Consider the following 24,308-nt stretch of genomic DNA (forward strand, 5'->3'; position numbering starts at 1 on the left):
AAAGATAGGCCAAGTGTCAATAAGTGACGTTCAATGATTGAAATAGCGCTCTGTGCTATCCGGGCCAAACGTTCGTGCTGGTACCCTGAGATCCAAATGCAGATGTCATCGGTGTAGATGGATATATTAACTGCTTTCAGAGCTAAGTGCAGAGTGTCAGGAAGGCTGGCCATGGCAGCGTTAAAGAGCAATGAAGATAAAATACTTCCTTGTGGAACACCGAGGGAAACGCGTCTCTTCGCTAGTTATTGTTCCAAGCTTAACACGGAGGACACAGCGGTCTCTGAGAAATTCGTGTATGAACCGAAGAGCATTTCCCGACACACCCATGGATTGGAGTTCGTTCACGATGCCTGCCTGAAGCACGCAATCATATGCCTTGGCAACGTCCATGAAGACGGCGAGTGTTGAGAGTCTGCTGACGTGGTGGTGCTCGATGTGGCTTAATAGATCCAAAACATTGCCCTGGGCACTCAGTCGTGGACGAAGCCAGTTCAATCACGTCTACTGCTTCCTTCGCAATTATGCGCTCACAAAATGCAAAAATCATGATGTTGACCATGGCCTTTTATTTGCGCGTATTCATTATTGCTGTAAGAGAATTTCTAAACTTACCATCTGGTACCGAAAGGCATCAGCTGAAGAAAGTGTTCCTTAATCAGAATGTTCGAGAAACAGTTAAAAGTAAGTGAGTGAGTGGCACTTTACCTGCACGCTCCCGCAGGTGAGGGTTGCAAAACCAGCCGCTGCAAGAAAGCGCTGCGTAGCGTCCGCCCTTTTGTGAAATATTTCATCGGCGCTGTTCCAGTAGACAAAGCAGACTTCTCAAATAGAAAGGTTGAAACACGAGACTGCTGTATATTTTTGATGCAAATCAGTGCTGAATCTATCTTTGAGTTAAACGGGACTTGCGGCCTTCGCCCAGCTGCTATCTGCGATGCGCACATTGAAAGAGTGTCTGTTTCTGAAGCAGCTGCTTTTTTTTTAAGAAACACCAGCACTAAAACGGCGTTGACATTTATAGGCGTCTATTTTGCGATGGCGAAAGGAGCGTTGAGCACGAGTTGAATTAATCTTGTGATTGCATAACTTCTGATACCTTAAACTGGTCGCATCTGAGCATGTAACAAGCGTTACGTTGCTGAAGCTAAGGCGTCATACAGGTACTAGCCCATGTTTACAGAATAAGGCTTTTGTGATCGAACATATGTTTATGGGGGCCCGTGCGTTGAGTAGTATAAGTTCGCTGTTTTGAGAAAAAGTTGGTATTGCAGATACAACTTCGTGAGACTCAATTTTCTGCCGAATGGGCCGGAAGCAAAGAGCTCAGACAGGAGGCTTAAATTGTTCGAAAGTGTCTCGTGGATTCAGGGCCAGCCACTTGCTTCTGTATGCATTCCTAACTCATTCTGTCACTGAAGAATGCAAGCATTCAGTGCGAGCTCATTTATGGCATCAGTTACCTTTCGTAAATTGGGAGAAAGTTACAGGGTGCTAGAGGAATTGCCTAAAATAATTTGTTCCTGGTGTTGTAATCAGCTAAATTAAGGGCTCGCATACAGCTAGTCAAAGCTAGCTTTGTGTACACAAGTTGGCTTTTCCATCTCCAATAACGGAATCATTGTTACCACGCAGCATGGATGAAAACATGTTCACACATTGTGAATTCTGAACGAGTGAATAAAAATTCGAGTGAAAAACTTACCATGAACTCATGACAGGCGTGCAGTTTTTTTATATACAAACTTTTCATGTTCATTTAAACGGTGTACGTTGTGGACCTGATCACAATAAATGAGTAACACTACCTTCCGGCACAATGTTGCACACGAATCACAATGAGAGTTCGAAATTTTGTAGCTTATAGGTAGGAATATTGTTTATTCACTCTACATAATGCAGTGAGGGGATGATAGGAAATTTGAGACCCTGTTTACAGAAGTAACCCACTGTCAAAGTCAGTGCTCTTTGAAGCCGCGCACTCATCGGAGGACACAGAATAGCTCAAGTTCACTCAAAGACGTAACTTGAGTATATCTAAGTTTTCATGGTTGTTGACAGGAGGGGGAGAGATGAACAACAAGAGAGAAGGCAGGGAGTTTAACCAGGAACATGCCTGGTTTGCTACCCTACGTTGGGGGAATGGCAAGGGAGCATAAAGAAGAGAAAGAGAAAAAAATTACGGCATATTCACGGGGTGAATGATGATGAATGGGCGAAGCTCCGGAGGGATTCATCGGTAAACTGTGAATCTTCCGTGTAATTCGCCCAGTCGATCATCATGTAAAGACGTGAGAAACGCTGTGTGTGTATATACACAAATCAACTTTTATTTGTTCTTATACGATGGATGGCTTGCGATGTCCCTTGCCTCGCGCGCTCGCACTTTGGGATTCTGTCTGCGCGCGAGCGCTGCTGCCGCCTTGCGCTCTCTCCGCTGTGCAGCCTTATCCATCCGGCGACTCCGAGCGCGAGCCAACAGCGAACGGATTTTATTACAACGCTCCCCCTAGCGTACGTCGCCGCACTAAATCGAATGATTGCCTTCAACCAATGACACGCGCCATATGTGACATCATTCCTATTTTATAAGATCTCGCGTCTTTCATCAACTACAAGTACCGCTTTCTAGTTTATAACATCTTGCATCTTTTCATCATCAGCTACAAGTACCACCATCTAGTAAACACTACAAGAACTAAACGAGAGGCGGCTACATACAGGAGACGGTACCGCCATCTAGTGAAAACTGCAAGAACTAAACTAGAGGTGGCTACATACAGGGGACGGTACCGCCATCTAGTGAACACTGCAAGAACTAAACTAGAGGTGGCTACATACAGGCTACAGGGGACGCACAGCCCACGCCCTAAGGAGCTTCGCCCCTAAAAAAGGATTGTCAGTCAATCGGATGATGCGCATGCAGTGGTGGCACTACACAAAACTTTACGGTGGTCACGTAGGCCTGTAGTCCTCAAAGAGCACAAGACAGCGTTGACTGCTTTTTGAGCCGACGAAAGGTGAGGATGGTGTTCCAGTAGCATCTGCATAGAGAGTGGCCGATCGTCCAATCGTCGCAATGCGTCCGAAAGCTTCTGTCTTTCAGACACAAATCGAGGGCAATGGCATATCAGATGGCCGATGTCTTCTTGGTTGTTGACTCAGAAAACCCAATAAGAATAGGCAGGATGCCGAGTTTCGGACGGACGGGCGCATGGATGGGCGTACAGATGTGCGTGTGAACGGATGCATGGACGGACGCACAAACGGACGGACGGGCGCATGCAAGGCGCACAGATGGACGCACAAATGGATGGACAGGTGGACGCACGGATGCTTCGCCCCACTCATCGTCATTCCCTCCCTAGATATGCTGTAATTTTTTTCTTATTTTTGTCTCACGTAATTTCACACTACTCTGTACAAGCAGGAGACATGCAGCCAATCGAGATGTATATATGACAACGTACTTTGCTTCATCCATTCTTCCCGTTTGTAAGAAAGCGTCCTTGGCTCACGACAGCAGATGTGCGGTTGAGCTCACTGACCCTCTCATCTTTATTTTAGAAAAGCCAGCCTTTTAGTAGCATGTGTTTGCTTAACAGCTATACCAACAGCGTCGCGAACGAAACGACAAGTGATAATGCCCATTGAGCCTTTACGATAAACTTTCTGCCTTCATTAACGTGGCTTCTCCGCTAAATCCTTCATGCGTACGGGTTAGTTTGGTCAATTTCTTTTCCATAAGTAGAAACTAAGACGCGATTTAACTCGAGCGATGACCAATTAATACACGTCAGCATAAGGCCCAAGCTTGCGTTCAAATGCGACATTTGCAGCGTGCCAGAAGGAAGAAACAGAAGCGAAAGGAACGGTAGAAATGGTAACATGACTATTAAAAAAACACAGAAAAACTGTAATAAAAATGACAGAAAACTGTATTATGCAAATAGCTTTGGTGGAAGGTCTAAGAACTGGCGAGTGTGGATCGCTCCGTTCATTCCTGGGTTGTTGCTTTATAGAAATTTTGCAAAAACAACTACGACGTAGGCACTAAATTAAGCGCTTGACATAGACGTCATACGCAAGCATAACTCCACGAAATTTATTGACGACTCTCTGAAAACACTCTCCCACGCATTCATACTTCCTCCTTTAAATTCTAACTTCCTTCGTCTGTAATTTTCACCGTACAGCCCACGATTCCTTAGGAAATAGGTAGCTGAAGCTTCAAGCTCATATCACCAAATCGCAGCCGGTGTTTTTCTTCCCAACTTGTGGTATCAACGAGAAAAATGAGTGCGTCACCGTTCGCGCAGCCCGTTTAGAGGTCGAGCAAAACTTCCACGCTCCGAAGGATTATTTTTTCCCAGTGTGCTCTCTCGCGGTGGGAATTACGTTTTTCTTTTTGTTCGTCCACGTATACGCAGCGCCTCACGTGAACACCGGTCCTCCGAACGTAACAGCGTTTCTGCGGTCTGAAAAAGTTTTTCAAGTCATGATTTAGAACTTACGACTTCTTGTAAAGAACACAAACAAGCAAGGCCTTCAAAATGAGCCAGTTTGAAGACCGGCAATCTCCCCCAATGAGAGCACCAAGGCATCTCGCGCTGTGACCTATCATATATATACAATGAGATCTATCAGAAAGTAATGCCAAGGAATGTATAGGGGAAGTTATTAGATCCAATGTAAAGTAAATAAGAAGGCAGAAAAGTGGGTGAAAAAATAACTTGTCGTGAGCAGGAATCGAACCTACGAACTCCGAATTACGCGTTCGATGCTAAGAAAAAATGAAACGAGCCCTTAGGTATACACTTCTTTCCCATATATATATATATACTTTTTTAGCGTTGGGGAATGGCCAGATCACCAAGTTTCTAGAGTCGCAGTCGCATCTTTATCTCCAGAAAGTAAAGACTCATGGAGATCAAAGAGGTTGCGACAGAATGTCGCTGACACCCGCGAAAACCCGAGCAGACCCCCCCCCCCCCCCGTCCTCTTCCCCTCGTCCACCTTACTGCAAGGTTCCAGATCCTCTATTTTCCGGTCGGTGATTGAAGCCGCATCGTTTCGTGTGTATCGCGTTCGCTGGAAGGACAGCCGGCGTGCCGAGGAATGGCGATTCACGAAGCGCATACACATATCAAGGTGACACGCGCGCAGAGATTAAGACGAGACTCAATGGTAACGCGGTCATTGTTCTTCTGCGTGTCTGCCACCGTTGCTGACACTCTGAGAAGCAACGCAACGGGGGACACCTGTCCGTTATATACTGCTCTGCCCTTTTGTATCAGTGGTTGTCACGTATTGTGGTGCGCATGGAGACAATCATTCTTGGGTCCGTCCTTCTGCAAACGTTGTAGTTAAGAGTGTGACGGACACGCAGCGAGAGAAAACGCAGTAAACGAGATGAGGTCATCGAGACGAAAGTCTGGTCTCTTACCCTACTGTAGCCGCATGGGATCGTGGGAACAGGAATTCTACGGCGAGTTTACTGTGGTAGAGCACTAGTTATGGTGATCGGCTGCTGATCCGATGGTCTTGGATTCGATCCCCACCGCTGCAAACTATTAGGGACCCATGTACTGGGCGATATGAGAGCACGTTACAGATGGTCGAGATTTCTGGAGCCCTCTATTATGGCATCTCTCATAATCGCTTTGTAGGGTTCGAGTAATATTACCCAAAACTTTAGACATTATTTTTGCTATTTATTATTATTATTATTATTATTATTATTATTATTATTATTATTATTATTATTATTATTATTATTATTATTATTATTATTATTATTATTATTATTATTATTATTATTATTATTATTATTATTATTATTATTATTGATAAGCACCACCACATAAGAGAAAGGAGTAGACGGAGCAACACATTGGCACCAGCCTCTCCGTAAGTACACTTATTTTTTAAACAAATATTTAACAATACGCAGTGAGAAAGCTGGAACCCTCAAAGACGCTGGCAGTCATCTTGTCTTGGCTTTGTAAGGAAATGTGTTGATACGTTGTCATCAGTATTCCTGGAGTGCTTTTAAAAATGCAAACTGAAAAATAGAAGATCGAGAATCTTGGCTTGACCGTGAAGTGACACTTCTTTCACTCGAAGTGCTAGTCATGAATATATGTTCTAGAATTATCCCCTCAACTTGAACAAGGTAGTGTGATTGTTGCGACCAGATTGCAAGGTTGGCTGGCTCGCTTTGGACCGTTCTGCGAGAGACAGGGGAAACTGAATATTTGTAGGGTGCCTAAACAATAATAGTGAGTGTGTGATGAATATACTCTACTTCGTTTTCTACATAGGGTAAAAAAGCAGTTCACTATTTCCCTACTTCCTCTGAAAGCTTTCAAAATTTCGAATTGAGAGTTTTCAAGCTTTCAAGCCGCGCTTGCAGACTTCGGCGGTTTTCTGAAAGGGCAATGGGTGCCATAGCAGAAGATTTTGGAAATTGTACCATAATTAGCAGACGCTCATCGGAATAAGAAAGATGCTTTGTCATAAATAAGGAAACGCTGGAAAGTGCCGTAGAAGCATCGGGAGACCGCGAAGCGGCCGTGTGGTGTGCGCATGCGCGACACGGTTCGATCGGGACGTCACACGCTGTGAAGCGTCATCTCGCTTCGAGCCTACGAGGGGCAAACCAGCATTTCGCGTGGCATGTGCCATGCCTGTACGGGCTGCCATTACCATATTCAATATCGCACGCTGGCGTCGCTGTCAAACCCCAGAAAGGAGGGCGAAGAGCTGCCAGAAAGGGACACGCATACTCCATTATCTTTGTGCGCTTTCTGGCTGCCGACGTGAGCAGGCGTGCCGTGCGATTCTTTTAGTTCATGCCAGAGAAGCGCCTGCGGGAAATGACCCTGGTTTTAGAAGTCTGTACCCACGTGTACGAGCTCATCGCGAGTCTGCTTGGCTGTTAGGTATGATACAAGGCGATCATAGCACACTAGTTTCCATATAAGCAATTGTTTTGTTGGCCAATCGTTTTCCAGGAAATGTAAGATGCCTTATGTTTAAAATAAGTCGTTCGATAGAGATTTATGTTATTTGTTCGATGTTCCCTTGCATGGCTACTGAAAGCGGCTTCGACAGGTAAGTTTCATTCGTATTTATATATTATTAATCATGCAGTAATTTGTTTATTTATTCATTTATTTAATATATGATACGACATAGAGATTGAAATGGTGTGGTCAGTCAATCACTCTGTCTGTCGGTGAGTTAGCTCAGCTGGTGCTGTGCAAGACAGCGAGCGCTAGCTAGGAGCATACCGGGCAGGCAGTGCTACATACAGCAGGAGCGCAATTCGAAGTGATGGTAATAATTGTGGTGACGAAGACAGGCTGCCTCGCAGCTTCTAATACTAGCCAACAAAGTTCAAGGAGTATGCCTGGCAGTAACGCCTCAAAACACAAGAGGTTATTCACGTTGCGATAAAAGTTTTATATTTTAAAATTTTAGTGCGTCTGAGAGAAGCCATCGCGATTGTTCTCACAATAGCTTAAGCATTCTATGCCCGCAGTAGCTTTAGTTAATTAAAACATATTGATATGTGGGGTTTAACGTCCCAAAACCACTATATGATTATGAGAGACGCCGTAGTGGAGGGCTCCGGAAATTTTGACCACCTGGGGTTCTTTAACATGCGCCCAAATCTGAGCACACGGGCCTACAACATTTCCGCGTCCATCGGAAATGCAGCCGCCGCAGCCGGGATTAGAACCCGCGACCTGCGGGTCAGCAGCCGAGTACCTTTGCCACAGGACCACCACGGCGGGGCTTAATTAAAACATAAAACGGTCTCTTTCTCTAGCGGCTTTCATTTCGTACGTTGCCATGGCTCAAGACAAACATCGTCCTAACCAGCTCATGCCCTATTTTTCGCAAACTTTGGTTATGAACTTTCTAAACTATCAGAATGATGCCAGACACGTGAGAGATGAAGTAAAAGCGTGACAGCTAGGAACTTTGTTTCCTTTTTATGTCAAATTTTTAGGTTGTTAATACGTTCGCCACTGGAAATGGCAATGGTCCCCATTGGCTGCGCCGTCAGCTAAGTAAGCGCGCACGCCATTTGCAGCGCCTTCGTTCTTTCCTTCGCATTCATGCGTGAAAAATCACTTGGGTTGATTTAATGCACGCGGTTTGTGTGTGGTTCCGGATGCAGGCTAGAACTAATTGTCGGTGACGACGAAGTTGAGCTCCTTTGTAAAGAAATAAACAAACGTAAAAAATTGTTCACACTAATGCATTCAAGTGACGTAGCTCTCGTACCAAAGCAGCGTATGGCTCACAATATGTATCTTAAATTTCACAACCCCTCACCCCATCGGCAGAATGGGGGGCAGGCGTGATGTGTTCATATTACTTTTCTTTCTTTGTTTGTTTATATTTATTTATTTCTCTCTTTTTTTTTCTTCAGCGCAAAGAAAGGGACCTTCATCGGTATGCTTAGAAGCGCAACAATTGCATTCGCAACGGGCAAAAACGACAATCCGGCGATCACGTCCGGGCGACGCTGAAAGGTGGCAATGTGAAATGACAAGTGGCCTCCATAAAAGTTCCCATCACCATTGCAGAAACGGCTAGTCGCCGGCCCACCCGTTGTCAAAATGGCACCAACGAGCGTCATGTGCATCTCTTTTTTTTTTTGTGCTGTTTAAAGCCATACTTACTCAGATTGCTACGGGGGTTATGGACTGATGCACCTTTTTTTTCGCCTTAGTGGTACAGTTTAAGTACAATGAAATTGCAGGAAATTGGTGCATACAGAATGCTACTATTGTCACAAAAATCAAACTGTTGGCCTATATTTTTTGGGAGTGCGTGAGGCACTCGAATGAAGGAAAAATTAAGGAAGACATTAGCAAGATATGGGCTGACGGACCACTCTCATTACAAAATCACATGGATCATGGCCGGAAATTCATCTTCAGAAGACGACGAACAACTTCCCGAAAGGCCTCTTAGCCGATATCGGACTGAATAAGCCTTTTTAAAATACAGCTTCTATGGTTATATGTATAATGTCTCAGTTCAGAGCTTGTCATCAGTAAAATTAGAAATGTGCGCGTGTGGACATTTCATTTTAGTGTTAACTTCTGGAAGCTAACTGTAAGATAGCATTGCTTTAGTCATATACGTGTTTCTAGCTGGCCACTGTTTACCTTGGGTAATATTTTCTTTCTCTTTTTTTTCTCTGCAGAACCTACTAAAACAGAGTAGACGAAGTAATAAAAAAACTTATTATCTCTAACCGCACCAAATTCTTTTCAGCAGCCTTCTTACCGAAAACAGCCGCCGATTGGAACCACCTTCCCTCTTCCGTTGTATCAATAACAGACCCTTTGTTATTCAAGACTGCAATTTCTCAGCAATGCTTGTAACTATACGCAGTTTTCATTATCTATCTTTGTCTTGTATGTGCTTGAATTCTTATACATTTTTAGTTGACTTATGTTGCCTTCCTGATTTGCGCATCTGATACTTGTTTCTTTATTTTGTCTTTTTTTCTTGTGTGTTATATATGTTGTACCCACCCCCTCTGTAATGCCCTACGGGCCCTGAGGGTATTCTAATAAATAAATAAATAAAAATAAATAAATAAACTCTAATGTTGTCTCGTGTGCAAGTGAGTGCCTTCAGAAGCTTCGGGCGATTTACAAATGCCTTCATGCAAGGCAGTGCGCAGACGCTTTTGCGGCATGCATACAACGTTGACAGCTTGCTGTAGGTATCACCTCGGGCACATAGCGTAATTATGTAACGTCCCAATGAATACAGGTACGTGCAGCCGCACCAGTGACACTGTCAACTATGTTGCAGTGTTTCTCGATCCATATGGGGCCCGTAACACGTTGATGCATTATGCTATCGCATTTATCTCCCACTCCACCGTAAATGTTTGCTAACTTTAATTTTTGTTTTTGCTAAATTTTATTTATGTCAGAACACTCTGTCGTAGTTAATATGTGTTTTGTACCAGTGAAGTATAAACGCTTGTAGTGTGGCTGTGTACGAAGTGATGTGTTATTTTGTGCGCTGTGGGCAGAACTTGAGCAGCAATGAATGCATTGAAAGCTATGTTTCAAAGGGAACTTCAGCGAACGAAATATTTTTGACCTATTATTTTATTATTTGTCTCATATTTTCAATGACTTCCTTTGGGATGACGTTTTTGTATTCATCAATTTATTTTCACGCTGCAGAATCTATAGAAATGAATCAGCGTGCGGAGGAATGGGAAATGGAGAGTATATAAACATTATCGTTAGCAAAGCAAGCCAGTTAGAATCGAACGGGAAATTTTCGATTCTTCTAGAGTTTTCTTATTTTCTGATGATTTATTTATGCCTGCACTTCGCTTCCGGCAGGTAATTCCTGGCACTTCCGCGCTGGCGTTCCTAATTTTCTGCTTTTTTGTGACTTCATCAAATTGTTTTCTCCGTCTTTGCACAGTGTTACCATCTCTTTTCAACTTCATTTTTGTGCCATTTCTTTCATACGTGCCGGGCCTAGTTCCATATTCCCAGGCCTAGTTCCTCGCGGCGGGGCGCTCGATAAGTTAACACCATGCCGAATCAATGCTCTTTTCCAAGCGGTGTTCTTTCTCTGTTTCGCCCGAGCATAAATCGACTGTGCTGCCCGCTGCGATTTGAAGGGGAAACGCTTCACGCCACGTGCGAGCCAGCGGCGGAAAATTGCATTTGATATGTGACGCCCGTCGTCTTGTTCCGAACGTGTCGCATAAAAGAATCGGCGTCGGCAGAATCGATTTCAAGGCGAGTCACGGACGAAAGCCTCTTCACCGATTTCAAAAGGCAGCGCAAAAGGTGTGGGTACCACTCTTTTTGTTGCTGTTTTTTTTTTCGCTGTCGCGACGCCTCGTTCGGGTGCAACGGCAGTGATACGTGACGGTGGCGTCGTTCAAGCTTACTTGACTCATTTGCAATAATGTGGTCTTTCTGCTAAAGCGTCAGCATTGCTGACAGCTGCGGCAGGACTCTCTGTTGCTACGAACGATACGATGCAGCGTCGAGAAAAGCAACGCGCGTGGCAGTGATTCGCTTCGTTGTCAATGAAGGGCTCAGCAAGTGCGACATTCTTTGGTCGTGCGCATAGGGGCGAGCGAAGTGCCGCGTCTACCTGAACACGTGACAACCTGGGCGCTCCTGCAGCATCTGGGGTATAAAGTCACGGAGTACGTGCCAAAGCCAGCGCAGAAGGTGTGGGTAGCACTTTTTTTTTTCTCGCTGTCACGATGTCTTGTTGAGGTACAGCAGCGGTGAGACGTGACGGCGGCGTCGTTCAAGCTTATTTGAATTATTGAATTATTACTCATTTGAATTATTGCGGTCTTTGTGCTAAAGCACGAGCATTCCCGACAAGGTGCGTGCAGCAGGCTTCCGCCATGCAGACAAGTGGCCATGCTGAAACGCAACGGTGCAGATAAAATTTCCGGACCGTGGTGGCACCTGTTCACCGCTTGCTTCAGTTTTCCCGCTTTATAAACTTCTCTTCTGTCACTCTATCGGTCTCTTGAAGCAATGTGGCAATGTAAGAGTGCTGGGAAGCCTTCCTTTTTCGTTTATATTTGTCACTTACCAATCCAGGTAATGGAGACGTACAATTGCGGAGGATGCATGCATACGAAGCAGATGCCTCATTGTCTTCAAGGCTCGGCTAGCGAAGTGCGTGGGTCGCAAATAAGTAACACCTAGTCGCGTTTTTAGATCGCTCTTGAAAGGTGCGCGTAGGTGGAGTTATTCCGAAGGCAGGGAAAAACTGGTGTGCTGAGATCAAGAATGGTCTAGAAAGGGCGTTGTTTTTCTGCAAGTGAGAACAAATTTAATGCATATTTTAGAGAAAAAAACTGAACGTCGAAGCTCGGTGGGGGGGCCTGGCGACGAGAACTAAATGCTTTGAAAAACCACGTGGGTGGTACCTTAGGCAGGCCTCCTTGTCTATACACGTGTTACAGTAGCGTAAGACATGGCGCCAAATGCTGCGAAATGCTCACATGCTGAACACGCCTCACTTACTCATCCGGTTAGACAAATTCCCGCCCCTCAGCTTCACTATACATCAATGATTATTCAATTAAACTTACGTATCAACAACAAAAACGTAAGAAGAAGCGGGACGGTACCCGCTTCCCAAATGTATGATGACTAACTTCTTGAAGAGAGATGCTGAAGCAGCTTAAACTTGCCGTGACTCATGTTAGTTTTCTCCAAAGTAACTAATTGTACAACTGAAGAAAAAAACACCACAAAAAAAGGAACAGAGGTTGCGCTCGACCTGTTTAAGTGTTCGTTCTTTGCGGTGCCTTTTTCTTTAGTAGCGCAATTTTTTTCCTCTGAAATAATGAACAAACTATCTTCTCAAGACGTCCTGATCAGCTCGATTTCCCCGTTTTTCAGAAGGAGAGCTCCACTGCTTCATTTCTCCCAAGCTGATTTATTGCGTCCCAATGGTAGCCTATAGTGAGCATCTTTTATTCACCTCACCTCTTTCCTCAGCACAGGGTAGCCAGCCGGTCTAAGAACTGGCTAACCTCCCTGTCCTTCCGCTTAAACTTTCCTTCTTCTATTGCGTCCCAAAGAGCCTGAGCTGCCGAAGAGCCAAAGGGGACACCGTGAGGTCACGCGATCTGGTTCGTGACAAGGAGGCATTGACCCTGCGGTTTCGCGTGGCCATGTGAATCTTTCATCATCATCATCATCAATCATCATCATCACCCATATATATATATATATATATATATATATATATATATATATATATATATATATATATATATATATATATATATATATATATATATATATATATATATATATACACTCCCCACAGTGCACGGCATCTAGACGAATGGCTGAAACACCTAATGGAGATACGGCCTATACTCCTGCGAATAACGCCTCATTTAACAGCCCTTTCGATCGTGTTCTTTGCCGGTGCCACAAGCTATGCACCGACGTGTTTCGGCACCTTTTTGTGCATGACTGCGTCGTGCTTACAAAAGGACACCCAAGTACGCGAGCTCCCCAGCCTGAAAGCTGGCTCCGTGAACTCCTGAGGCGGCTGAGCGCGATCGAAGACGATGCGAAAAATAAACCGGCTCCCGTATTTACCTTCACCAAGAGCGCCGCTGCCGCCACTCGGTTAACGCGTGTCGCTAATTGACTCGCGACCTGTTTCTGGCGTCTTGCAAATGGATAGTTAATGGCCACCGTCTCTCGCGGAGTCAACACGGAACGCTGCGTCGCGTACAGCAGGCGCACCAGTTCGCTCACACGTTGCCTATATGCTGTCGTAAAGAGCGCGTTCTCTCATTTGCCCTCGCCTTTGACGCCTAGTTCTCTTTCCTACACAGGAACAGCAGGACTGGCTCCTGCGTAACGTATCTTCAGATTGAGTCGTCGCTGAGTTTTATGCGAAAGTGTCGATTTTCGACTCATGAGTGGCGCAGCACTCATGTTGTTGTTGTTCGTTGTAGGCCCGTGTGCTCAGATTTAGGTGCACGTTAAAGAACCCCAGGTGGTCGAAATTTCAGGAGCCCTCCACTACGGCGTCCCTCATAATCATATGGTGGTTTTGGGACGTTAAACCCCACATATCAATCAATTTGTTGTTGTTCGGATGTAATATGCGCTCTGCCGTCCTCTAAATGATTTCTAGGAAGAGCGTACGGGATAATAAGCGTGGGTAGAAGCATAATGTTTCAACAGCGCCTGAAAACTTCCCACGCTGTTTCCTGATCAAAAACGACGTTAGCTTTTTGCATGCCTCATCATAAGCAGTACGTGACGAGACAAGTATTATTACTGTACTGCCGTACGAATAAAAGTGAGTAGCCTTTTACTCGCTTGAATCGAAAGGCGATTCTTTCTTCCTGCTCATTCGCTTCTATGTTCATGCGCTGCATATTTATCGGGCGTTCAGGAATTCGCTGGGATTTCTGTTTTTTTCTTTATATATAAAACAGGTTTTCCCTGTTTTTTTATCTGCCTTTCTCCTTGATATGACGTAAAAAGTTATATATGGACTTTTATTTATTTTCTGCACCCACGTGCTACTTTTACAGGCAGCTTTAGTAATTTACTGCATGATAATATGAGGGTAACCTATTCTACAATTAGAAGCATGCAAAGAGAAAAGAAGACCGTTACAACTAATTTTTTGTTCCCTGAGGTGGAGTGTATTAGTAGATTATAAATGAGTGTTTCAGGATCTCGCGCTAAAAAAGCGTTCCTTCGTTCCGCCTATTAGCAGACATACAACGACAAAGAATGAAAGGCAGGGAGGTTAACCTGGAAGTGGTAATCTGTTTGCTACCCTGCACATGGGTGAGAGAATAGGGGTTCTAAAAAGACTGAGAACGGGGAAGAAAATAAAAAAGTCACGCGTGCACACACCTGGTGTTCCAATAACAGACCTTGTGATAGACCAGTTGGAGCAGAAAGCGTGGTAGCACTTGCACAGCCATAGTCTGTATGCTTTTTTATAGGTACACGTGTAAACAGTGTCGTTTAAAAAAGGAAGGGAGTGGAACACTGACTACATGTTCCGAATATTTCAACGGTACTTTTATGAAATAAAAAAAACTCACAGTATATCCACGGAGTGATTGATGACGAGTGGGGCAGATCTTCGAAAGGTTTTATCGGTAAACCGTGACTTATCCACCGACTGACTGCATGCGTCCGTCCGTCCCCCTGTCTGTCCGTATCTCTGTCTGCCAATCCATCCGTCCATCTAGTAGACACTCCAAGTACCGCCATCTCGCATCTTTTCATGATATATTCATCATATAGAAGTACCACCATCCAGCGGACATTCCAAGGACTAGACCTAGAGGTGGCCACTGCATACAGAAGACGCATGACCCATGTCTTCAGGAGCTTCGCCCCTAAATCTGACAGATCCTGCGTACCATGGGTATCCATGTTACGCGATGCAGGCGGAGGGAAGGCGACTGCAGGGTAATGTTTTATTGAGAAGCATGTTACAAAACGATGCTAAAGATAGATAAAATCTGGTACGCACACGTTTCCTGAACAGTCGCCTATGTTTTATATAACCCGTTGTTTAAAGCTACAGAACTTTGCTAACAGCAACATGGCTATTACCAACACTTGAAACGGTGAGCCTAAATATAGCGCCTGTGCTTGCGGGGGCGGTAGTCCTGATTATTGCAACGTATACCAATTTCGGTTTATGACCCTTAAGTATACAAATGACGTTTAGTCGACATGACGCTTGTATCATAGGAGTAAATATGTCATGTTTATAAAATTTGATAGCCAGCACTACAACCAAAATGAACGCTTCACGAATAATACATATGCATAGGGTCTCTTTCGCTAGCCGTTTCGAGGCCTGGTGCGGCTCTGTGGTCGATTACTTGATTGCAGAATGCTTTGGTTTGATTCCTCCGGTTATTCGTTCTATATTATACAGGTGGAGGAAGAGGATGAGAATGAAGCGTTATTTTGAAAACCCGGTGGCCTTTGTGATGTGGGTACCACGCCTAGATGACCCTGGGGCCCTTGAGCCCTGAAGACGTCCTCGACCAGCCGGAATTGTTAGAAAGCAGGCAAACAACTGCCCGCGAAACAGTTGAAACGTTTTACGTAGTGATTGATGTTTACCATGTAAAACGCAGGTCCCCTCTGTGGCAGCCACATACTAGTAAATTGAACGTATTTGTAAACACGTGTGCTGTACAACCCACTGAATTTGAGCCCCCTTACCATCGATATCTATTGCGGAGAGCTTCGTCACAGAAATACAGCTCTATTTCGGGTCGGAAAAACACTTTATAATTTCTCGAAAATAATAACAATCACATCATCCGCAGTAGCCTGATTACGCCTCAGTATCCCTAAAAACTATTCCATGTCTCACCAGCTAACCTGGTCGTTATAATGGTAGGCTACACCCCCACTCCAGAAAAGACAGTCCTTCTCATAACCTACCAAAGCCCCGATTTCCAGGCACCTTCTGATCAACACACTTTGAAATGACGAAAAGATCGAGCTTTTCAACAGAAAGCAACAGACAGCTGCTGAGTTTTCACGGCGAAACGTATTCACTTATCGACTATGAAAGTCCTGTGCTTCAGTGTGTATGTGTTTTTTTGCTTTATATGCCTTGCAAACCTCTCCGTCTCTGTCCTTGCATTCTTACCTTTCTGTACAACCTTACACCTTCCCTATTACAAGGTAGCAAACCGGGTAGTTATTTTATGGTTAATCTACCTGCCTTTCACGTAACCTTTGTCCCTTTCTCCACCACTGCTGTGGGAGGCAGATAATTGCTTCCATCGAGCACATATGGGCAAAAAAAGTAAAGGAGCCTTTTCGTCCACGGTGTTTGGCTGAACGAGTCCCTAGTCGCTTGATAGATTAAACTATCTATCGGGGAATTGGTGGCATGGTAGCGGCTAGCCTATAACACCTCTTTATACATTTTTCATATTCAGAGCCATACACCCTTCAACGAAAATTGGTCAACCGTGCTATACGTTTCCCCGCCGGTCCCGAAGAGCTCGCTCGACCAGGCGTCGGCAGCGCGCACGGGCAGGCACGCTTCCGTAGTTCAAGCGCACATTCCGTTCGAGCCACTAGCGCCCAAACACTGATCGTCCCGCGGCGGACGAGCGACCCGCGCACCTAGCGCGCCACCCGCGCCCCCGCCTTCCTTTCTCTCCCTCTGTCCCTACCTCCCCGCGCTTCTTCCTTGCGTTCCCTTCTTCCCTTCTCCCTCTTGGGGAGAGGCGCGGCGGTGGGCTCTACGCGGTCGGGCGCAGAGTGTGTCCCGGCTGCGCTGACAGCGGCCGCATGGAGGACTGGTGGTTCGTTCACCGCGCCACTCGTGCCGCCGCTGACGACACCGAGAAAGCCCGTGCTGTTGTTTCAGTTGCAGGCCTTCGCAAGGGAGGAATAGGGAGACCGCTTATCGGCACGACCCCGCTTCAGCATGGTAAGTGCTACTCTGCTGCTATGTAATTCATTGCTGTTGCCGGATGTTTGTTCCAAGGGGGCCACTTAGGCAAGGTCCCGGTGGGTGAAGACCTACGACACGGCCCAATGGTGGGCATTAACGTGACTTTCTTTTGGTTCGATGGGCGAAACGAAAATGGGAGTAGATGACGTCTCTCTTGGACTCGTCTTGAGTTGTATGGAAGATTCAATTCAAGAATTTGCAAAAAAGTGAGGCGGCAACCCTAGATTTATAATAGCAAGTTTTTTGTTCAAACGAATGCCCGTATTTGCCTGTCCAATCTCGGTATCGGACATAACTTGCCAAGTTTTACCGAAATAGATTTTTAGTGAATACGGCTGTTCCTTTGTAAGGTTTTTGTTTTTCTAGTATGCAAGCTGTCACGATGGGCCTGCATCAATTCATAGACGCGGAACAGTGAGTGAAAATTGGAAACATCGACGAAGCCGTTTTTGTATTCAAAGCTAACAGAGGGCAGGCATCGACAGTGAATTAAAAGAAAAACATTTTTCTTGTAAGAACAGTCTGTCCTCGATCAATTATCTTCTACGTTATGCACGTTGTGATTGGTGGGTGTTTGCGAAAGACTTCAACGCAAGAATTATTTAATTATTTCGTTATTATGCCCTTTTGTCGACAAAAGCCCTTGCCGATTGATCTCGTCAGCATCACTGTTCGTCTTCTCACGCACTCAGAATGCAATCAACTGCAAAAGTTATTAATGCCGGATTTAAATTTAACAATGTCATCAAGAAACAAAACACAGTAACAAAATACTAGAGTGTTTTTCGCTGCTCCTACATGCGTTATGTTCGGATGAACACGTTCTGCCTCGCGGTGTGAAATGAACATGTCCGAATGAAAAATGGCGACATTAGCTCACTGCCAGAATAAATTACACCTTGATACCATCTCAACTTTATTCAAACCATGAAGGGAGGAGCTAGGCGAACCCGGCCGCAACAACTAGGCGGCTTTAAAACAAAAAAAGAGGAACTTGAGGTTCTAAACGCAACATCCTTACTTGTTGGCCCTTTCAATGTGCGCTACAAAAAGAAATGTGTATGGGAAAGCTACTCCACCACGAAAAAAAATCAATTGTGTAATTGAAAACATCGCTCTTTGATTCTGTGCTGATCCGTCTGTAAGAGCAGCTAAGTTCATGAGGTAGACAGAAAAAGCGACACATTCATTTTTCTTGCCAGGTGCCACTTAACAAACGGGTGGTGAATATTTGCACTGAATGCTACTTTTATATATTGTCCAACCGAAATTGGTAGCGGCATTATATATATTATTCAAATACTATTAATTCCTTGCTTATTAATGTGAATGTACTGCCTTTAAAGTACCTGATGTGTTTTCGTTTTTGCTCATTTACCATCTTAGCAATCTTTGTTCTTTTAAAACATAATGCAAGCTTTTTTATTGAACTCTAACGTATATGCACTTTTAGCAGACGTGTAGATTATCATTGTCTCCCTAATGCTGTTGTCACGTAGTTTCGAGCAATCTTTAGTACGCCATCACATCTTGTTCTCGTCGCCACTTTTCAGTAGAGCGCTAAAGAGCTCTTTTCGGTTACGAAATTTGCATTGAAATATCAATTCCCTGATTACATTCCTAAATAAAGAAGAGATGGATTGCTTTCAAGTAGTGGATACTGCGGTGAAGGCGAAACCATCAATTAAAGCATCGTGGATAAAAAACGTGAGCGGCTATTCTTTGCTCGCAAGAATAGACCGCGCGCTGCGTTGTCAAATAAGTACTTCGTGCGCGCTTAAGCCACTTACGGGACACGAATGCTACATTAGTTGTACTATGGCTGTAAAAGCCAACCTAAGTCTAGGGTCAGCCAGCAGCGGCCCACGGAATAGCATTACGCCGCACCTGGCACGGCACCCGCCACACCCCACTTCCCCATCTCCCCGTATGCCTTCTGCCTTCTTAATTGAAGGACTAAACGAAATTTCAGACCTCGAATAGAGTTTTCGCTTGTAATCTGTGTAGTATATGGCAACCTTGTGAGCTGCGTGCTGAAAATAAATATAAGTTTTATTCCAGATGAAACTTTTTTCCCTATGCCCGCAAAGCCCCCCACCTCCCTCTGCCCTTTATATTGGCTGCGCGGCCTTCACCGTGTGACCTTCATGCAATTCTGTGGTAGGCCTCAAAAGCTTACCGACCCCTGCTCTAGGTAGACTGTTGCGGGTTAACCGTGATCAGCTTCTACACTGAGCTTCTATATTCAATGACCTCCCTCAAAATGCAACCACCAAACCAAGGCAGCAATTGAGCACCCGACCAGCAGCTTCACAAAAGAACACCTTAGCCCTTTAGCTGACATTTCCAGGTGGAGTGATTCGGCTACCTTGCATTTATTCAAGACATGAGCGTCGCGAGCTTAAACCGGATTTCTTTCGTCATCTAGACCAAACGTTGACAAACGCAACAACAAAGTTGAAGCTTGTGGGAAAATCCCGGCTGTGGCGGCTGCACTTCCGATGGAGGCGGAAATGTTGTAGGCCCGTGTACTCAGATTTGGGTGCACGTTAAAGAAACCCAGGTGGTCAAAACTTCCGGAGCCTTCCACTACGGCGTCTCTCATAATCATATGGTGGTTTTAGGACGTTAAACCCCACAAATCAATCAATCAATCAAGCTTGTGGGAAAGTGTTTGTTATTGCTTCTACCGATGTCCACTTTCAGTCATTGCGAATAACGCTTGGAACGTTCAAGTATTTTCAGTACGCACATGACACCATAAAGCACTGTTTGTACGAGACTAATTATAAAAAACGCCGAGAAGTGCTACTTTTACTGTCTGCGTCATCGTTCTCGACCATGTCACTTGAGCGCTATCCGCCCAAATAGTCCTAAACAGGTAGCGCCGAAATTCGAAATGTTTTATGAGAATGCGCACGTGATAAAAACGGGCCCAGAGCTATTGGCACTTTGCTATAGTAAGTATTTCAATCAGAACTGATTTAAGCCGAGCAGCTTTACGGCACGTGCTGTTCGCGTCATTGTAATTTGTTTTGCCCAAACACGTGCTTCTGCAGGGTATTTGCTAGAGGGATTGTTTCACAGCAACGCCATACAAATTATATTGTCGGAGGCGGTACAATAGGCAATTCTTACACAAAGAAGAACCGTTCTTTGCCAGTTCCTTGAGCATGCATTTAATCTCTTGTACCGCTAATCATCTCCTATATTGTAATAGTTAGAATTGCCAAAATTCAGATTCAATATTGATCCCTACTAAACTACCAGCTTCAACTGTTATTTTTTGCTCCAAATCGTGCAGAGCTAAGGCAAACGGTCACACAATTTTTAATTAGTACCTGCTACGACCATAAAAAGGGGACTTGGGTTTTGACGGTAAGCACTATACAGTATGGAACGAAAAAAAAAAGTGATGCACGCACAACCTTACATTTCAGTTCTTACCTGGAAATTTTCCATTCATGTCTGAAGTATTGCAAACTGTATACAACTATGTTAAGTTCGTTGCATTCTCTTGACTTATCTAGCATGTTAAATATCTGTGTTAATATGCTCTAGGTTCGGAGAGAACACCGGCATGCTCAGAATCCACGAGAGAAATAAAACTGGACGCAAATTAACACGCCCACTGGTACAAAATAAAGCAATTAATGAAGTTTTTGTTAAGGCTCAATAATTTATGAAACACATGCAACGTCATTGTAGCACACATTTTTCTGGTATCTATAATTGTTCGCTATGCATAAAAATAATGTGCTCATTTTTGCAAAGGAAGTACGTGCGAGTTTAGGAGCTTGTTTCCTTCATTAGGCACAGTATTAATCAAGACTAAGAGACAATGGTGTCACGGAAAGTATAGGGAATCGTACTAGAAGTAACTATAATTTAAATGTGAAGAAAAAAAATAGACGGAAAGAATTATCTATGTTCGCGATCAAGCACTTTCCTGAAAGCAACTCTAGAACTACAGCTGTTCGGCAGTTATCATACGCATAACTGGTGTAAGAAAATAATACAGGCAGCAATCAACCTCCTCCCTTGCAGGTCGGTCATCTCACCAAAGAGCACGCACGAATTGTCGGCCTATCAATCGCACGCTTTCTTGTATAGGGGAACAGCTAGAAATTAGTTCCCGTTACCGACATGCCTTGATGACGCACGAACTACGTGTCGCATAATTTCTGCAGCGTAGTACAGCCTACACTGTAACGACACAGTGATGATAACAACGGTTTGTGATTCTCAACTAAAGCAAAGTCAACTGTAAAAAGAAGGAGCTCCCCTGCGTGTCAATAAAAATTATTATTGAATTCACACGTGTTCACCGGAAACAGAGTACCCTGTTTCCATGATGCGATCGACTGTCACGCATGCAGGCGAAGCCAGAACGAAAACAGGATACGCCCCGAAAAGGAGCGTCGCGACGCACAAATCCATGCTTCAGGCACAGCCGACTCGGGGTGGATATCGATGCACACCGACTTGGCAGGAGCCCACCGGTGGCACTGTGTCACTTTCACTCAAATGCCGCCAATACACGAATGTTTCGATCACCTTTACACAACCATGGCAACGACTTTAGGACTCACTCATTCCTCAAGATCAACAGCGAGAATATAAAAAGATGTGTGCTGTTCACATTTCCCTTTTAGTGCTCACAGAGAAATTGATTATTGCTAAGCTCAGCACGTTGTGGTGCTCAATGTATGTTACTACATGCACGGGAAAGGAACGTCCCCGTAGTGATCGACACCGAATTCCCCAGACCCCGGCCCTCTCGATGCGCGTTGTTCCATCAAGGCTAGAGTGCTGAACTGTTGATCGATACGTTTCTATGTAAAGCCTCGAATGGACAGCTGCCTGGCTAGAGTGTATGGACAGCTGGTGACAGCCATGTCCCCCACTCATGAGAGGGCTAAAGCAGAACTATTGTCTGCTTTTGTGTTGAACTTTTGTGTTTCGTGTTGAATTTAGAGACAATGTTAAATTGTTCGCTTCACAGAAATCCGGTGTAGGCGTTGGTATGAGCATCGCTCTTGGTATCTTTGGTTATGAGTGAAAACTGCTTCATCTCGCTAGTGACCTTGAAATCGACAAAAAAAAGAAGATGCCCAATAAGCTACGAACACCTTTGAGCTCTGATTGAGGATGGAATCCGAGCCGTCTGGCAAGCAAGTGTTCTACCATAGAGCCCCGCTATTTCTTAAGACGGTTTCGCAAAATTATAATACGTCAATACAAAGAAGCCAAAAGAGTCGCCCTAACGCATCATATATTACTTGCGTCTACTGTTCTCTGCGTATTACTTCTCATTTTTTTTTTCCCATTCTCTCTCCCCTTAGCGGAGTGTAGCAAACTGGATGATAGAATTGTGGTTGAACTCCCAGCCTTTCTGTCAATTTATTCTTTCTCTCTCTCTTCACAACATTTCTTTTTATCATCTTTTATTCCCCTCACCCCTTTCCCCAGCACAGGGTAGCCAGCCGGTCTAAGAACTGGCTAACCTCCCTGTCCTTCCGCTTAAACTTTCCTCCTCTTTCTCTGTCTCGAGGCAGAAAAGCTGAATTGGGAGAGGGGCCAGAACATTTGCATGCAATGAAAACTCATTACTAAGTGCTCCGACGTATTTATCTGTGATCAGCAGCAAAGACATCGAAAACGTGAACATCTACACGGTTTAATGTGGTTTTCGATGAGCGCGTAAGGGGCTCTTCTCTGAATCTCACGGGGCACCTAACTGTATTTATAGAAGACATTCTAGGGTACTTTGAAATGACCAATGTTACAATGTCGTTTCTTGGAGCAAGGTTCAGGCATACAGTGAGAACTGAAGCGAGGCTAGTACTTGAGAGTACGATGCAAACGAGGCCTGATTACGCTATCGAGACCTACTCTTGACGGCGAATCTGGAACGTCTTCAAACTTTATGCGCAATCACTAACCCCCCCCCCTTCCCAAGACATGTAGTGCTTGTGATGAATGCCACAGTGAACGAACTACTTCATCGATATACGCCAGTTGCATTCCATTCAGGAACGGCACATATCATTTTCATTTGAGCGTGTTCTCACAAAAAGAAAATCTTGCGATGAAAGAATGAAGCGTATACTTTTTCATGAAAGGCTCAGAGATTGTAGGATTATTCTACCCAGAACATAATAAAAATAGGGTTTTTCTGCGATATCACTCCTCAGATTACTGAGGCCAAAGCATTAAATATATAAAATCAAGACCCACCTGTCTGTAACATCAAGCTTCAAGAAATAAAGAAGCACAATAATTCACTAAGCAACTACAGCCCTTGAACTTCAGTTTAATTCAGTTAAAGCTGTTTCGAACGGCATCATTGGCCCAAAAGTCAGGAACACCTTTACATCAATTTTAGATACCCAAGTAAGCGTAGTAGCCGAAAAGATTTCTTGATAGTTCGCCCACTGTGATAAAAATAACCACACGCCTACGCACGTGTGCACCTACACAAACACCCCTAAAAAATAAAAACATCAGCAGCGTGCCACATTGTTCGAAGTAATAATCATCTCGTCAATGTGATGGCGTTAACCTGCCGCTAATTAAAAAAGTTCGGGCTACTATGAAGACATGCGAGGCGAAATGCAGGTTACGCTGGTTTTCTTTCACCAGTCAGCGGTTTTCAAGCTAGTGAATAGTTAATGCAAGTACTTCATTAGTGTAATTTTTCTGTATGTTTAATGGTTCATACGCTACGTTAAGGGGCACTATGTATCCTACTTGTTTTGAACCCACCGGATTGCAGATCGAACAGGCGATGTACAAAGCAGAACTCAAAGTTGTCCCTGTTTAAATAGGATTAGCGTAAGCCGCTTTAGGACGGTCTCTGCAAGGTCCTTGCAACGTGCCTGGTAGAATAATAACGTAGAGTTAATTGGGTGGCAAAAACACAACGGAACGTAATTGTTACCCTTTGTCAATATAAATGATCGTCCCGATAGAAAAAAGAAAGAGCAAAATACAAACGTGAGTCTTCAGACATAGAGGAATGTGAACAGACATTCATTTCGCTTAGTATATACACATAGTTTTGTTTTGATTTCTTATGCGTAAAATAACGAGGTCAAGTTAAGTTAGGAAACATGAAACATTTTTCGCAAAACAATCTATTGATTAAATGATAAGTGGGATTTAACGTCCCCAACTACTATATGATTACGAGAGACGCCGTAGTGGAGTACTCAGAAAATTTCGACCATCTTGGGTCCTTTACCGTGCACCCGAATTTGAGCAAACGG

General features: G+C 44.4%; 1 protein-coding gene across 1 annotated transcript in view; it reads left to right on the plus strand.

The window, feature by feature from the left end:
• Positions 1–16,852: 16,852 nt before the first annotated feature.
• The window catches only part of LOC119169585 (guanylate cyclase soluble subunit beta-1), a 189,564-nt gene continuing 182,108 nt past the window's right edge, over positions 16,853–24,308 (plus strand). The window contains exon 1 of the mRNA XM_075875140.1: positions 16,853–17,013. Within this exon, the coding sequence (XP_075731255.1) occupies positions 17,011–17,013 (3 nt within the window). The 5' untranslated portion in view covers positions 16,853–17,010. The remainder of the gene's footprint in view (positions 17,014–24,308) is intronic.

Source organism: Rhipicephalus microplus, chromosome 2 (assembly GCF_043290135.1).
Source record: "Rhipicephalus microplus isolate Deutch F79 chromosome 2, USDA_Rmic, whole genome shotgun sequence".
In the NCBI taxonomy this organism is placed as follows: Eukaryota; Metazoa; Arthropoda; class Arachnida; order Ixodida; family Ixodidae; genus Rhipicephalus; species Rhipicephalus microplus.